The following is a 17449-nucleotide window of genomic DNA, read 5'->3' on the forward strand; positions in this document are numbered from 1 at the left end:
ACTACATAACTTAGCATCTAACCCTTATTGTTATAGGGCAGAATCTAATACAATAGGTGTTGGTATAAATGGCCATCCTTGAGTTAGTCAGGAAAAGGTTACATGCTATGGGCTCTGTTCTAGTCTGTTTTGTACTGTGGCTACTACACATGTATATGATCTTCCTCATGGAACGGAGATGATTTGGAGGGCAGTTACAACGTTTTTTGACCTTGGTCTCAACCCAGTGTCTCCCAAAGAGTAGGGGGATACATATGGAATTAAAATATGTCATGTGTACTCATTTTAAAAGCAGTTAGGTGTATAATATACTTTAAAAGAGTTCTTCCCCAAATACCTAAAAAATAAAAAGTTTAGCACTTAAACTGGTGAATTTTAATTATTATTTTTTAAGTCCTCTTTCAGTCTATAAATTCATGCATACCTGATGGTATAAACAAAAAGTTCTGAAATATCCGAACTAAATCATCGTTCATGACTACCAGGGTTAAACATTGCAGAAGAGGTGCCACCTTGGATACTGTTATTTGATGGAGGCCAGGATGATGCATCTGTCTTCTCTCTGAAGTGCTTTACAAAACATTATGAGTTGTCAGCAAAACAAAACACAAAACATGAGTTGCAAAGGGAAACATTTAGCTTGCAATTCTTATTACATCTTTATTATCAGTCAAGGTCATCAGTCATATTAAAAATATATAATTTAATTCTCAAATAATGTCTTTGTTCCTCTTTTTCCTAAAGTACATTGTCAAAAGAAGTCAAAGTTGAATATATTTTGTAGCTAATATACATATGCTGACAGAGAGCACAATGTACTAAAATGAAAACAGAGATATTATTGCTTTATAAAAAGAAACTTGGTCCCAGAGAGGAGAAAAATAGATAGTATGCAACAGTGACATAAGAAAAAAATCAAAGCATTATTGGAGAATTGTTTCCATTTAAGTGAAAGCAGTATCTGTGATTTTTGGCTGACTGCTCCAAGTACCGTGTATCTCCTACATCAGTGCTTTGAATGTATTCCTCTATAAATGCATGTTAAATTAACTTAACAGTAATAATAAAACAAAAATAACTATACAACAATTAGTCCACCATTACCAAAAGGGTAATGAGTTCACAAATAATCTACTCCCAAATTTCCAACCATGATGATTTTTAGAATTGTAGTAAGACTTCCCTTTGCAGATTTATTGAAAATGTTTCGTACTCCTACAACTTCACCTTCCCTTCCTATAAAGAGTGAAGTTCAGTTTGAATCGATTGGTGGATAATTTTTCCATTTTTCCTCAGGCATTTTGAGTTACTCTAATAAATTCAAATATGAGCCAGAGGAAATCATCTCTCAGATGGGCAGTGATTGGCCAGTCAGCAGGAGAAGCTGCTTATGCCTCGTTTGGTACATTGTGAAAAAACACACTTTAATAAATACGCAGTCATGCCTGAGTACCCATTCTCCATCCCGCCACCCCCCAGTATGGCAAAAATCTGGTCAGAGTCCATTTGGGTATAATTCCATGGTTCTTCGGAGCCCAAAGCTTCCAGAGTGCTGGCTGATCAGGGAGTATACAGTCGGTCCTGGGTGGCAAATGTCCCATTTTTTAAGTACCAGCGAGTCCTTCTGCAGAGTTGCAGGGCCACAGTCTCCACGAATGAAGACGGATTTTCTTAGCTGCCCTGTGACAACTGGGTTTCACATTTCCTGAAACTAGATCTGTGGAAGGAGTCCCTGAAATTAAGAAAAGAGAGGGAAGAGAGGGAAAGAGAGCATACAGAAGCAAGAAAGATCAATTAGCCTTTTAGAAAGGGTTGGGGGTGGATTACCCAGTAGAAATGGACATCAGTCATGGAGAACTCAGCAAATAATAAGTGAAAGGTCTGGACCCCTTCACACTCAAACATACAAACCAACCAACCAAACAGAAAAACCAACACAGGCCATCCTTCAGCCCTGGGAATACCTGGGCACAAGATCAACACCAAGGTGTCTGGGAAGAGATCAAGGAGCAAGGATGGGGAGGATGGAGGCAGAATGAATCACGCTCTGGTAGCCTTTCTGATTGCAGGACCCTCTTCTACCCTTTGGAGGTTCTGCAGCTCCCCAAGTGCAGCAGAGCATGCCCCAAGGTGTTGGGTCCCATGTGCTGCCCTTTATCCCCCAGGAAGAGGCCTCCTCTGCCCTGTTCTTACCTCTTTTGACTCTCAATTCTGAATATTGGCTTGTACAGTTCTGGAATTTTCCGCTCGATCATTGGCCTGAGGTTCTCTTTTAGCTTGCTATAGTTCTTTTTCAGTTCCTGCTGATATTCCCTCTGGTCTGCCGTGATGAGACGCTTGTTTTTCTCTACGGCTTCACCACATCTGAGATGAAAATATCAGTGTGGGAGAAATAAATGACTTCAAAGTGCTTAGAAATCTGAGAACAATGAAACTACTTATGATTTTTTGAATAACTTTAAGAGCGCTTTCAATCTGGGTGACATACCGGGGTTACCTGTGGAGCTTTTCAAAATGCAGATTTCTGGGATTTATCTCAGACTTAATGAATCACAACTGCTGAGGGGTAGCACCCAGAAATCTCTGTGTGTATGTGTGTGTGTGTGTGTGTGTGTGTGTGTGTGTGTGTGTTTTACCTTATTTTATTATTTTTTGAGACGGGGCTCACTCTATCACCCAGGCTGGAATGCAGTGGCGTGATCATGGCTCATGGCAAACTTCGACCTCCTGGGCTCCAGTGATCCTTCCACTTCAGCCTCCTGGGTAGCTGGGACTACAAGTGTGGTCCATTGCTTCTGGCCCAGAAATGTCTAATTTTGAAAAGTTGCCCAGGGGATACTGAAGCCAACCTAGCCAGAACTGAGAAGCTCTGACTTGCTATGTGCCAGAAGAAGTTTCAAGAAGTTTTACCTGCATTATCTGTTTAATTTTCCCAACAACCCTAAAAAGTCAGCATTTATCTCTATTTTGTTCCTGAAACTCAGAAATGTTAGGATGTTTGCCCTAGATAACACTGTGAGGAAGTGATGGATCTAAGAGTCAAACTCAAGACACTGCAGAATGGAAGCTGTTACACTTACAAAATCTCACTGTGATTTACAGCAACATGGCAGACAGAGCAGATGGCATTCAGCCCCCTCCTGCCACACACATATGGAAGTGCTAGGAAAGCACAACAAAAACTTGTTGAAAGAGAAAGGGGAACACCAGGTGCCAGAAAGAAAGAGAAAAATCAAAGCTAGAGTGATTGCAGGAGCAGGTGGCAAGGCAGCTGTCAGTAGGACTGTCCATTAAGATTTTAGGACTGCATATAGGTCTATGTGTAGGGGGCAAGGGGTTTCAAAGCTCATACAAGATTAGTGATCTGGCCTTGGCCAGGGCAAAGGGAGATTCTGGATATGCCACCTGCATATCGTCCAGAGCCTTGAAAAGCTACCCCGTCTATGAAAGGGAGTTTAGAAAAATGCTGCAAGCTATCCAGAGAGGCAGAATGAAAGTTGCTATCAGCTTAGGGCCATTCATGGGAAAGAAAGTCATATTGAGAAATGGAAATTCTAGGCTTGCACCACACGTGGTATAAGTTACAAATGTACATTCCTTGACTGTATGTGCTTCAAAGTGAGAAAATAACTTAAAAGCCAGTCCAAGATTATTGAAATTGCTACAGCTCAGACAAACCAACATAAAGTTGCTCTGGAGGAACACATTCTCCATCAGGGCATATGGGCCACTCCCGCCAAAGATGAGCTCACAATAAAAAATTATAAACCATATGAGGAAACCAACCACCAAAAGGGAAAACTATGCATCAAACAAAAGAATTAGTCCAATAAGAATTAGAGATAATAAAACAATGTAAAAAACCAAAGTTAATATAGAGAGGTAATAAAATGTATAAAATCCTAAGTAACCATGTAACTAGAAAAAAAAGAAGAAAATAAATAAAAGGTACACAATCCATGATAAAAACAAATAAACAGGGAATATGAGAAAAGAGACCAGGAAAAGTTCAGAAAAGGACCAAACAGAACTTCTAGAAAAAAGAAAAATGCAGTCACTAGGCTGGGTGTGACGCCTCATGCCTGTAATCCTAGCACTTTGGGAAGCTAAGGTGGGTGGATTGCCTGAGCTCACAAGTTAATGACCAGACTGGGCATTATGGCAAAACCCCATCTCTACAAAACATATAAAAATTAGCTGAGTATGGTGGCAGGTGCCTGTAGTCCCAGCTACTTGGGAGGCTGAAGTGGGAGGATGGCTTGAGCCTGGGAGGTGGATGTTGCAGTGAGCCAAGATCATGCCACTGCACTCCAGCCTGGGTGACAGAACCAGACCTTGTCTCACCAAAAAAAAAAAAATAATAATAAATAAAAAATAAGAATAAAAAACACTGTTGCTAAAAGAGAAAACCCTCGGCGGGGCGCCGTGGCTCAAGCCTTGTAATTCCCAGCACTTTGGGGGCCGAGACGGGCGGCAACAAGGTCAGGGGATCGAGACCACCCGGGCTAATACGGTGGAAAACCCCGTCTCTACTAAAAAAATACAAAAAACAGCCGGGCGAGGTGGTGGGCGCTGTAGTCCAGGCTACTGCAGGAGGCTGAGGCAGGAGAATGCATAAAACCCTGGGAGTTGGAGTTGCAGGAGCTGAATCCGGCCCACTGCACCTCCAGCCTGGGCGACAGAGCCAGACTCCGGTCTCCAAAAAAAAAAAAAAAAAAAAAAAAAAAAAAAAAAAACTCAATGGAAAGGTTAAAGGTTAAATAATAGACCCCCTTTAGAACATAACGGAGAATTAAATTGTATGACAGATCCAAGAAAATCACCAATGAGATTTAAAAAATAAAAATATATGAAAAAAATTGGTTAAGAGACATACAGATATAAGGCAGATCCAACACACATCTAATAGAATCTCCAAGGGAATGGAAAATGAGAGGGAGGCAATATTTAAAGAGATAACAGCTGGTAATTTTCTTTTCTTTTTTTTTTTTTGAGATGGAGTCTCACTCTGTCACCCAGGCTGGAGTGCAGTGGCACGATCTCAGCTCACTACAAGCTCCGCCTCCCGGGTTCATGCCATTCTCCTGCCTCAGCCTCCCAAGTAGCTGGGACTACAGGTGCCCACTACCACACCCAGCTAATTTTTTGTATTTTAGTAGAGATGGGGTTTCACCGTGTTAGCCAGGATGGTCTCAATCTCCTGACCTTCTGATCCGCCCGCCTTGGCCTCCCAAAGTGCTGGGATTACAGGCGTGAGCCATCACCCCCAGCTGATAATTTTACAGAGTTGAAGAGAGATATAAATCCTCTAATGAACAACAACAGATCTATATCCAGCCTTGTCATGGCAAAACTGCAGAGCATTAAAACAAAGAGAAAATCTTTAGAACTCATCATGGTTATCTGGCTTGTGGACTGTTAAACCTGGTGTTTTCCCTGTCTCCTACATAGTATGGTACACACCAAATAAGAAAATCATGTTATTTAAACATGATAAAGTCTTGTCTTTTGTTTTATACTCTTCTACCCAAGGGAACTTACAAATCAAAAAACCTTAAAGGGATAGAATAATGACTGTATGTTTCCTAACATGCAATAATTAGTAATAATTATATTATCCTTCAAATGAATAAGATTTGGGTGATCAATATGGCTTACATTATTTTCCTAATAGTAGTACTAGATTTGGGCTACGTTATGGCGATACCCAGACATTGTTATCAAACCCTCTTAACACTGAACACATTTTCGGGATGATAGTCAAAGAGGAAGAGGATGGCATGTGGCAAGGAAAAGCTACCTGGCTAGGCAAAAATAAACCTACGACCACAGCTTCATCATGGAATTAGCCTGCTATAGAAGAAGGACTTGATTTAACTCACACAGAATCCAAAAGAACTCCCTTAACTGGATTTTCACCTATCTTTTAAGTTTGACATTAATTGAAGCAAATTATAGGATACCTAAGGTTACGAATTAAAGGTTTTAGGGAAGAAATAGAAGGGAAGGTATATGGCCTTTGAATCCTGAGAAATCTATATCACCCCTTATTATTATCTTTTTATTGCTTGTTAACTAACAGTTACAAGTACCACCATGTGTAAAATAAAATCAGTTTCAGGATGACTTCAAGGCCCAAGTTTATAACATTGGCAGACTACAGGAGGTGAGATGAGGCCTGCCAAAGCTAACAGCTAATATGGGGAAGTCAACTCTGACAACTTTGGTAGAATTAACTAAACTCTCCTTAATCTTTGCAGAAGTAGTAGTAGTTAGCTAACACATACTGATTGCTTACCATGTGCCCTTGACTGAGTTAAATCCTTTATATGCAGACAGAACTGGGGTTGAAACCAGCTGCTACTCATTAGCAGGATGACTTAACCATAAAAATCTTCAATTTTCTCATCTGGAAAATGGGGATAATAAGCTCATATAATCTCCTAGGGTTGCTGGGAGAATTAAATGAGAAGCTGTGATAATAAGGCAGACTGGTGCTTCTGGAGTATGGCAGATTGTATGTTCTAAAAATGGCCACAAGAATAACATGCTCTCCTAGAACCTTGCCCATACCCCCATCAAGATGTGGGTAGTTCTTTGTGACAGCCACAATGAACAGGATGTGGTGGAGGTGGTACTGTGTGACTGGCTAATAAAAGATAATATGGCCTCTGTTTCTCTCTCTGTGTACTATAGGAATTCTGAACCACCCTGTGACAAGTCTAGTTACCCTAAAGCTGTCATCCAGAAGAGACCATGTGGAAAGAAGGAGAGTAGAGAGAGGAGGAGCCCCTGCTGTTTGAGTATTCTCAGCCCAGACACCAGACATCAGTGAGGAAGCATTCAGGTAATTCAAGTCCTAGCCACTGGCTAAGTGCAACTGAGTGAGAGACTTCAAGCAAAAACCACCTAGCTAAGCCCAGCCAACCCCAAGTTATAGCACAACCATTCTCATGGTCACAATACAGCTGCTAGAGCCCCAGCCATCATGACCACATCCTGGGCAAGTATCAGGAGTAGAAATGAGGAAAGCAAAAATTATTATGTACCACAATAATAATTAAATTTTGTTTTAAGCCACTAAATTTTGAGGTAGTTTGTTACATAGCAATTAATAAATGTGGTGTTTTATAAAGACAAATATATTAATAGCTGGAGTAAAAAAATTAGATTTTATGTAGTAATATTACTTTGTCTTTAAACTTTTATAATGCATAAAATTATTTTATATACTTTTTCTATATTTCTTCCTTTCAGTCATTTGGGTTATATTCTCTAGTTTATTTGACTAAAATTGAAATAATTTCTACTATGTTAATTTAAATCCCTAAGCTAAAGAGGGCCATGTGCTAAATATCCCTCCTAGAGAATAGCCATATCTCTTGGAAAATGTACACAAGATCATAAAATGACACTGCAAACAACTTTTAAAAAATGGTCTTTTCTGTAACATTCTCATTAGGTCCACAAACATCTGTGCTGCTCTCACTCAGTGATACAACCATTCCAGACTTCCCTCACATCCTCTAATTCTCCCTTTGTTGGTAAATTCACTGAATTCAAGTATTTTCTTAGAACAAATATGCCTAGGGTTTTCTAGTAGTCAAAATCCTACAGAAACCAGACTGATAGGGATTAGAAAGGGCAAGAAGTTACACCTCCAGAAAAGGATTCCTGGCTTTTAATGACAGTAACATTTTGGGGCCTCCATGTATAGAGTTAAGGTCTCTTACAGAGAGTAGTCATGCAGCCCTTACCCTCTCTGCATCTCTTGGTGCTCCCTCTTTTTTTAGAGAGAGGATCTCGTTCTGTCATGCAGGGTGGAATGCAGTGGCATGATCTCAGCTCATTGCAACCTCTGCCTCCTGGGCTCAAGTGATCCTCTCACCTCAGCCTCCTGAGCAGTTGGAACTACAGGCACGCCACTACACCCAGCTAATTTTTTTGTATTTTTGTAAAGACGAGGTTTTGCCATGTTGCCCAGGCTGGTCTTGAACTCATGAACTCAAGTGATCCACCCATCTCAGCCTCCCAAAGTGCTGGGATTACAGGCGTAGCCACTGTACCCAGTCTTGGCCCCCGTTTTTCAGCACAGCCCACACATTGGTTCCTCAATGTGGCAGAAAAAAATTTGTTAGTTGTTTTCTCAATATCCATTCTTTCTTCTCTAGCAGAACTCCAGGCAGTGTGGCCACCTGAAAACTTACATTTCCTAGCCTCCCATGCAGGTAGGGATAGCTGATAATATAGGTGAAGTCACTGGGAAAGGGGCATACCTTTTGGCTCTTTCCTCATTTCTACTCCTGACACTTGCCTAGATGTGGTCACAATGACTGGAACCCTGGCAACCATATCATGACCATGAGAATGGGTGCACTATAACCAGGATGGCATGACAAAGAAAAGGAAAAGAACCAGGGTCTCTGATGACTTTATGAGGCCACTACACAGCTCTACATCGACTACCTCCAATCTTATTTAATGTGAGAGAAAAATACATTTCTTATTTAAGCTACTCTTACTTCCGTTACTAGCAACTGAATATAGTCACTAGAGGGAACAGCTCAGCATGGCAATTAAGAGGATGGACTCTGGAGTCAGAGTGTTCAACTCTGAATCCCGCTTTGCTACTTACTGGCTTTGCAACTTTAAACAGGCTATTTGGCCGGGCGCGGTGGCTCAAGCCTGTAATCCCAGCACTTTGGGAGGCCGAGACGGGCGGATCACGAGGTCAGAAGATCGAGACCATCCTGGCTAACACGGTGAAACCCCGTCTCTATTAAAATACAAAAACTAGCCGGGCGAGGTGGCGGGCGCCTGTAGTCCCAGCTACTCAAGATGCTGAGGCAGGAGAATGGCGTAAACCCGGGAGGCGGAGCTTGCANAGTAAATGAACTATCTGGGCTTATCAATCTATCGAATATGAGAATGATAAACTATTAGAGATGCTGTATTCTAGTCTCTATTTCATAGTTGATGAAACTAACATGCAAAGAGGCAAAGTGCCCTGTGCAGTCACATGGCTGTGGGATAGCACAGTTGGATATAAACCCAGAATCCTGCTGCTCCCAGACCAATGTCTCATCGGCATCACTGTGTCTTATGATTCAAACTTTATAAAGACAGACAAATCATGGATAGACAATCTCTGTATTTAAGTCAGATTAATTCTCTATTTCCCACTCAAATCCATCAGTTCCCTATTTGCCCCAGTGAATAATGTTACACTTAATATGTACGAAGTCTTATTCTAAGTTTCATGTATTAACTGATTTTATTCTGACATTAACTACAAGGGGGATAGTTACAATTATTATTCCCATTTTACATCTGGGGAAACCTAGGGTAGGTAACTTACTCAAGGTCACATATCTAGTTAAGGCAGAATGGAATCTGAACTCAGGCAATCTGGCTTGAGTGCCCATATTCCCAACCCCAATGCCACATATACTGCCTAGGAAAGCCATTTCCCCATTTCCAGCTATAAGCCAGGCATATGACCTTGGTCTCAAGTTAAAAACTACTGCTTCTGTTTCCACCTACACTCTACACATTTGGTTGCCCTTTGGCTACTCGGACAAATTCCTTCTCCTTCCTCTTCATAGACCCCAACTCCAGTTTAAAAACACCACCACTCAACAGCCCATTCTCTGAGCCTATGACCACATATATGCTGCAGAACCCTTTCAGGGCATACCTGAAGCTACTTCTCTTAAAGGCAAGCTATAACTGGTGCCAATGAGTACACTATCTTTTATTTAAATTAAAAACAAATTTAACGTCACTTAGTCTTTATAGGAATGAGGAAGTCCAGATAAGTATGAAGGAGAAAATGTAAAAACCTAAATGGTCGGGGTGTTTGGGGGAGCAGAAGAGGAAGATAGAACATTGTATCTCTCTGTCTTGGCTTCTGAACCTGAGATGTTTTTTATGATTGCAGGAAAAGACAGAAGCAGATTGAGGTCCCAGCTTGGTAACAGTCTGAAGAGTTGCAGGACTGGCTGGATGAGTGCTGGCTGCAGCAAGTCAGGCTGCCAGGATTCTTTATGGCTGTTTCTGCTTCCACTACAGGTGAGTCAGAAAGGTTGCTGCCCAGTGGTGGCACTAGACACAGTGGGCCTGGCATGCAAACATTTCTGCTATTAGCTCTCAGCAACAGAAGGCTCATTTATGGTCACCTTGGAAATCTGGGCTTATCGATCTATAGTTCAAGTCTGCTGAGAAGCTGGAGCTTACCAAAGGGGAAACCTGAGAGCTGTTCAAGCCCCAAACATTTTCCACTTCTGCGTCACCTCTGCTGTCTGTTAGCAGAGTGGAGGAGAAAATATACCCATGCAAACAACGTGAAAAAAATAGTTACTCTATTCTTTAAAAGCTGTAACTTCCAGATTGGACTTGAGAAGCAATTAAGCCACAGAGGCACCTCATCTACTACCTGTATTCAGGGTACGATTTACATACCGTAACATTCACCCATTTTACGTGTAGATTTGATGAGTTTTAGTAAATTTACACAGCTGTGTAGCCATCAGCACACTCTCACCCATGCCTTCCGATCTCTGTGGAATACAGTGGAGGGTAGGCCAGCTGCTGCATTTGCACACAGAGATGAATTATGAGCAGCAGTACTGTTTTGCCTGCAGCCTTGTCCCACCGGTTCTGGGACTTCATCCTTTCACATATGCAGCACAGTGCCTGGCACAAAGTAGGAGCTCAATAATTGCCAAATGAATGGATGAACTGACATCTGTAGTTGGTTCCAAGTGCAGCAGTTTGAACATGTTTGCTTTTTTGAAGGGAGGAAGCAGAAGACAAAAGAGGTAAATGATGATAAAGATGGCCTAAGAAATTAAGCCCTTAGGGAAGGAAGGAGAGGTAATAGGGAGAAAATGTGAAAGGGAGGAAATTAAGCAATCTTTGCAGGCTCTCCACTCAAAGTTTGGTCCGGTGTAGCAGCAGCAGCATCACCTGGGGACTTAGAAATGCAGTGTTTCAGGACCCACCCCAGACCTACTGAATCAAAATCTGCATTTTTGTTTTTCTTTTTTTGAGACAGGGTCTTGCTCTGTTACCCAGGCTGGAGTGCAGTGGCACAATCATGGCTCACTGCAGCCTTGACCTCCTTGGGCTCAAGCTATCCTCCCACCTCAGCCTCTCGAGTAGCTGGGACTACAGGCACACACCCCTACCACGCCTGGCTACATTTTTCTATTTTTTTAAAGAGACGGAGTTTCGTCATGTTGCCCAGGCTGGTCCTGAACTCCTGGGCTCAAATAATCCTCCCACCTCAGCCTCCCAAAGTGCTCGGACTAGAGACGGAGCCACTGCATCAGGCCAAAATCCGCATGTTGACAAATCCTCAGGTGATTTATAAGAACAGTGAAGTTTGGGAAGCACTGACAGTCTGCTGGCATTCCTAGAACAATGCAGCAGCCCAGCCAGCGGGGAGAAAGGTGGGACTGGTTCCCATGTGGAATCACCATTAAAAGGGCAGGAGAACAACATTGAAAATGGTAGAACAATGCAGCAGCCCAGCCAGCGGGGAGAAAGGTGGGACTGGTTCCCATGTGGAATCACCATTAAAAGGGCAGGAGAACAACATTGAAAGTGGTGAATTTGATTTTGAAAATCCAACATTTCTGCAGGCCATGTGGGGAGAATGGTAGCACCGTTATTGAAACTCTAATGCATGACTTTGTAAAAGGACCAATCCTAGGAGAGTCCATTTACTCTTGTATCTCTTGCCTGGGACTAGTTTTACTGGGCTCTGTTTCTTTTGGGAGTAACTTTTCCTGGGGCTGGGAGCTAATGAGAAACACATGTTTAGTAGGGATTTTGTAAGTACATTTTACCTAGGTGGAGTCATGGAAAGGATCGTACCCATGAGACACTAGATTGCAAGATTTATAACTAGTAGAAAAAATTGAGGCAAACTTAAGTAAATGAAAATCACTCTCTTGACAAGTTTTCTTATGCATTTAAATTCTATTCATAGCCTCATTTACTGATATTATCGTGTTTCCAATCTTTCCTCCTTGTCCTAGCATGCTCATGAGAACACGCTGCTCCAGGTGGACTTAGAGGAGTCCGCTGCATCAGAGGCATTCCTGACAGAGTCTCATGGTCCTGCTGTTTCACTCACTGGTACCCAGTCCTCCTCATCCCCAGGGATAGGTTCCAAGACCCTCAGGGGATGCCTGAAACAGCGAATGGTACCGAACCCTGCATATATTATGTTTTTTTCCTATACATACATACTTATGATAAAGCTTAATTACAAATTAGATACAGTAAGAGATTAACAACAATTACAGCAATATACTGAAATAAAAGTTATGTGAATGTGGTTTCTCTCTCTCTCAGAATATCTTATTGTAAGTAATACTTTCAAACCATGGGTAACTAAAACAGCTGAAAATGAAACCTTGGATCAGGCAGGGTCACTGTCGTGGCTCCCTCTTCCCCACTAGTGCCTGTCTTCCACCTATATAGTTAAGACAAGATTTAAGTGGTGTTTTTCCATAACGCCTCCCACAAACGCTCCAGCCTGAAACTGATTTCTCTTTTCTGATCTCTATATTCCTGTAGGTAGTCATTCTTAAAGTTCTGTGCGTATGCTGCATTGTGTTATTCAGCCATGCAGAGCTATGTCCTGTCATCAAGAACAGAGGAACAAGTCAGATCTCTGTATTCCCATAACTAATATCATGCCTGGAATATAGTGAGTGCTCTTTAAACATTTCGTAGGTCCTTTTAGAGGTCCTGGGGCATTGTCAACTTTGGAAGCCTTCAACCATAATTAATCTTAAATAAAAATATATGAAAAAAATTTAAAAAGCCCCCAATCTCTGAGCCCAGGAGTTCAAGACCAGTCTAGATGGCATAGTGAGACCCTGTCTCCACAAAAAATAAAAAATAGGGCTGGCACAGTGGTTTATGCCTGTAATCCCAGCACTTTGGGAGACCAAGGCAGGTGGATCATTTGAGGTCAGGAGTTCAAGACCAGCCTGGCCAACATGGTGAAACCCCATTTCTACTAAAAATACAAAGATTAGCCAGGTGTGGTAGCTCACGTCTGTAGTCCCAGCTACTTGGGAAGCTCAGGGAGGAGAATCTCTTGAGCCTGGGAAGTGGTGGTTACAGTGAGCCGAGATTATGCCACTGCACTCTAGCCTGGGTGACAGAGTGAGACCCTGTCTCAAAATAAAATAAAATAATAAAATAATTCCCCAAATAATTTTCTAGCCTTTTAAAAGATATGTATTATGTACTGAAAAAAAAATCTACCTTTTTTTGTCAGAATTGTTGTCAAATACAGGAAACAATTCAAATATCAAAACATTAATCAAGATAATCTGTATGTTCACACACATGCACAAATACAAACACACAAGGCCACACACACATCCTATTACCAAGTGGCTGTGATTCACTGACGGGCACAGTGCGTCTCATATATATGTAGCAAAGTTTGGACCTCTCACAAAAGCCTGTGAAGGAGGTATCTCTAACCTCACAAATGCTAGCATTTTGATGAGTTTTCATTGAATTTAGCAAACTTTAACCTTTAGTCTCCTCTAACCCCATCTGCCAAGTGAAGATATTCCTATACTTAATATTCTTCTCTAAGGTTTTGAATAAAAAGAAATATTGGTACACATTTTTCTGAAGTCCTTTTCTCGTATAGGAGAAATGCCATCATATCCTTCATACTCATTTTTTTAGGGCCACTGGAGACCCAATATATCTGTCTGTATTGCAATAAATTACAAGACTTCGACCAAAGACCCAGCTCCTAACTGACTGCTCTTGAAGCCAGCTCCATTGCAGAATTTAGGAAGAGAGATGAGACTCGTCTGACATGCAGAACTGTCACAGGATAATACCTTTGAAAAGCCTGGTTTTAGAACTTGCCTCTCTCAATTTGAGGCAGTGTCTATTTTTACTAAAAATAAGATATAAGACTTGTAACACTACAAAGACTGCCAATGCAAAGAATCTCTGGGACTCTAGTGCATCAGTGGAATATTAGCACATTGATGGACATGTGGACTATTTGGATTCAGAAGACCTGGTCTGAGCTCAGCTCTGCTGCCAACTGTCTGTGTGACCTTAAGTAAAATTCTCTCCTCTCTCTGAACCTCCAATTCCTCTTTTGTAAAATGAGGAAGATGATGATACTTGTTTTACAACAAGTGATGGTGAGGCACACGGGATGCCAGCCACAAAAGCGTTTTATAGTTTACATGTTAGTTACTCATTAGTAATTCGAGTAGTGTTGCTCTGTTGCAGTGGTCCTCAAACTTCAGTGTGCATCAGGATCACCTGGAGGGCTTGTTAAACTGCACATTGCTAAGCCACACCTCCAGAGATTCCAATTCAGCAGATCTGGAGGTGCCTGAGACTTTATCTTTCTAGCAAGTTCTCAGGTGATGCTGAAGCTGCTGGTCTGAGACTGCACTTTGAGAACCACTGCTCTACTGAAATTCCCAGCCGTTTTCCTTCTTACCTCATGATGAATTCCTTAAAGCATAACCTCAACTTGTTGTGATGTCGATAGAGTTTTGGATCAGCAGGAATTTCAGCCAAGAACACTTGGGCTACTTCCAGTGGTCCCTGGTGGAAAAANAAAAAAAAAAAAAAACAGGCTATTTAACCTCTCCATGTCATAGTTTCTTCATCTGTGATATAAGAGTGGTAAGAGCCTATGCCATAAATTAATGTAAAAATTAAATTAGTTGATACTTATCAAATGTTCAGAACAGTCCCTGCACATAGCTAAAGCCAGAGCACATGGTGGTGGTATTATTCCTGACAGATTCAGTTTAAGTAAATGAACTATCTGGGCTTATCAATCTATCGAATATGAGAATGATAAACTATTAGAGATGCTGTATTCTAGTCTCTATTTCATAGTTGATGAAACTAACATGCAAAGAGGCAAAGTGCCCTGTGCAGTCACATGGCTGTGGGATAGCACAGTTGGATATAAACCCAGAATCCTGCTGCTCCCAGACCAATGTCTCATCGGCATCACTGTGTCTTATGATTCAAACTTTATAAAGACAGACAAATCATGGATAGACAATCTCTGTATTTAAGTCAGATTAATTCTCTATTTCCCACTCAAATCCATCAGTTCCCTATTTGCCCCAGTGAATAATGTTACACTTAATATGTACGAAGTCTTATTCTAAGTTTCATGTATTAACTGATTTTATTCTGACATTAACTACAAGGGGATAGTTACAATTATTATTCCCATTTTACATCTGGGGAAACCTAGGGTAGGTAACTTACTCAAGGTCACATATCTAGTTAAGGCAGAATGGAATCTGAACTCAGGCAATCTGGCTTGAGTGCCCATATTCCCAACCCCAATGCCACATATACTGCCTAGGAAAGCCATTTCCCCATTTCCAGCTATAAGCCAGGCATATGACCTTGGTCTCAAGTTAAAACTACTGCTTCTGTTTCCACCTACACTCTACACATTTGGTTGCCCTTTGGCTACTCGGACAAATTCCTTCTCCTTCCTCTTCATAGACCCCAACTCCAGTTTAAAACACCACCACTCAACAGCCCATTCTCTGAGCCTATGACCACATATATGCTGCAGAACCCTTTCAGGGCATACCTGAAGCTACTTCTCTTAAAGGCAAGCTATAACTGGTGCCAATGAGTACACTATCTTTTATTTAAATTAAAACAAATTTAACGTCACTTAGTCTTTATAGGAATGAGGAAGTCCAGATAAGTATGAAGGAGAAAATGTAAAACCTAAATGGTCGGGGTGTTTGGGGAGCAGAAGAGGAAGATAGAACATTGTATCTCTCTGTCTTGGCTTCTGAACCTGAGATGTTTTTTATGATTGCAGGAAAAGACAGAAGCAGATTGAGGTCCCAGCTTGGTAACAGTCTGAAGAGTTGCAGGACTGGCTGGATGAGTGCTGGCTGCAGCAAGTCAGGCTGCCAGGATTCTTTATGGCTGTTTCTGCTTCCACTACAGGTGAGTCAGAAAGGTTGCTGCCCAGTGGTGGCACTAGACACAGTGGGCCTGGCATGCAAACATTTCTGCTATTAGCTCTCAGCAACAGAAGGCTCATTTATGGTCACCTTGGAAATCTGGGCTTATCGATCTATAGTTCAAGTCTGCTGAGAAGCTGGAGCTTACCAAAGGGGAAACCTGAGAGCTGTTCAAGCCCCAAACATTTTCCACTTCTGCGTCACCTCTGCTGTCTGTTAGCAGAGTGGAGGAGAAAATATACCCATGCAAACAACGTGAAAAAAATAGTTACTCTATTCTTTAAAAGCTGTAACTTCCAGATTGGACTTGAGAAGCAATTAAGCCACAGAGGCACCTCATCTACTACCTGTATTCAGGGTACGATTTACATACCGTAACATTCACCCATTTTACGTGTAGATTTGATGAGTTTTAGTAAATTTACACAGCTGTGTAGCCATCAGCACACTCTCACCCATGCCTTCCGATCTCTGTGGAATACAGTGGAGGGTAGGCCAGCTGCTGCATTTGCACACAGAGATGAATTATGAGCAGCAGTACTGTTTTGCCTGCAGCCTTGTCCCACCGGTTCTGGGACTTCATCCTTTCACATATGCAGCACAGTGCCTGGCACAAAGTAGGAGCTCAATAATTGCCAAATGAATGGATGAACTGACATCTGTAGTTGGTTCCAAGTGCAGCAGTTTGAACATGTTTGCTTTTTTGAAGGGAGGAAGCAGAAGACAAAAGAGGTAAATGATGATAAAGATGGCCTAAGAAATTAAGCCCTTAGGGAAGGAAGGAGAGGTAATAGGGAGAAAATGTGAAAGGGAGGAAATTAAGCAATCTTTGCAGGCTCTCCACTCAAAGTTTGGTCCGGTGTAGCAGCAGCAGCATCACCTGGGGACTTAGAAATGCAGTGTTTCAGGACCCACCCCAGACCTACTGAATCAAAATCTGCATTTTGTTTTCTTTTTTTGAGACAGGGTCTTGCTCTGTTACCCAGGCTGGAGTGCAGTGGCACAATCATGGCTCACTGCAGCCTTGACCTCCTTGGGCTCAAGCTATCCTCCCACCTCAGCCTCTCGAGTAGCTGGGACTACAGGCACACACCCCTACCACGCCTGGCTACATTTTCTATTTTTTTAAAGAGACGGAGTTTCGTCATGTTGCCCAGGCTGGTCCTGAACTCCTGGGCTCAAATAATCCTCCCACCTCAGCCTCCCAAAGTGCTCGGACTAGAGACGGAGCCACTGCATCAGGCCAAAATCCGCATGTTGACAAATCCTCAGGTGATTTATAAGAACAGTGAAGTTTGGGAAGCACTGACAGTCTGCTGGCATTCCTAGAACAATGCAGCAGCCCAGCCAGCGGGGAGAAAGGTGGGACTGGTTCCCATGTGGAATCACCATTAAAAGGGCAGGAGAACAACATTGAAAATGGT

The 17449-nt window shown here is 42.0% G+C and overlaps 1 protein-coding gene and 1 long non-coding RNA gene across 7 annotated transcripts in view; one reads left to right on the forward strand and one right to left on the reverse strand.

Moving 5' to 3' along the window:
* Positions 1-630: 630 nt before the first annotated feature.
* DOCK8 (dedicator of cytokinesis 8) overlaps positions 631-17449 on the reverse strand; it is a 249155-nt gene continuing 232336 nt past the window's right edge. For 4 of the 5 annotated variants that reach the window (XM_017883759.1, XM_017883744.1, XM_017883749.1 and 1 more), the window contains 3 exons: positions 14510-14616; positions 2194-2364; positions 635-1732 (listed from right to left, as the gene is read on the reverse strand). In XM_017883759.1, the coding sequence (XP_017739248.1) occupies positions 1672-1732; positions 2194-2364; positions 14510-14616 (339 nt within the window). In that variant the 3' untranslated portion in view covers positions 635-1671. Of the gene's footprint in view, positions 1733-2193; positions 2365-14509; positions 14617-17449 lie in introns of all 5 variants that reach the window. The other variant, XM_017883739.1, reaches the window with a different exon arrangement.
* Positions 6308-12311, forward strand: LOC108536759 (uncharacterized). 2 transcript variants are annotated; one of them, XR_001887615.1, is made up of 4 exons: positions 6308-6847; positions 8172-8483; positions 9941-10071; positions 12045-12311. It is a non-coding gene; the product is annotated as an uncharacterized LOC108536759 (long non-coding RNA). The 2 variants fall into 2 exon arrangements; XR_001887620.1 differs by lacking the exon at positions 8172-8483 and having other exon boundaries at positions 6314-6847.

The sequence above is a fragment of the Rhinopithecus bieti genome, unplaced genomic scaffold (genome assembly GCF_001698545.2).
Source record: "Rhinopithecus bieti isolate Rb0 unplaced genomic scaffold, ASM169854v2 scaffold_641, whole genome shotgun sequence".
NCBI lineage: Eukaryota > Metazoa > Chordata > Mammalia > Primates > Cercopithecidae > Rhinopithecus > Rhinopithecus bieti.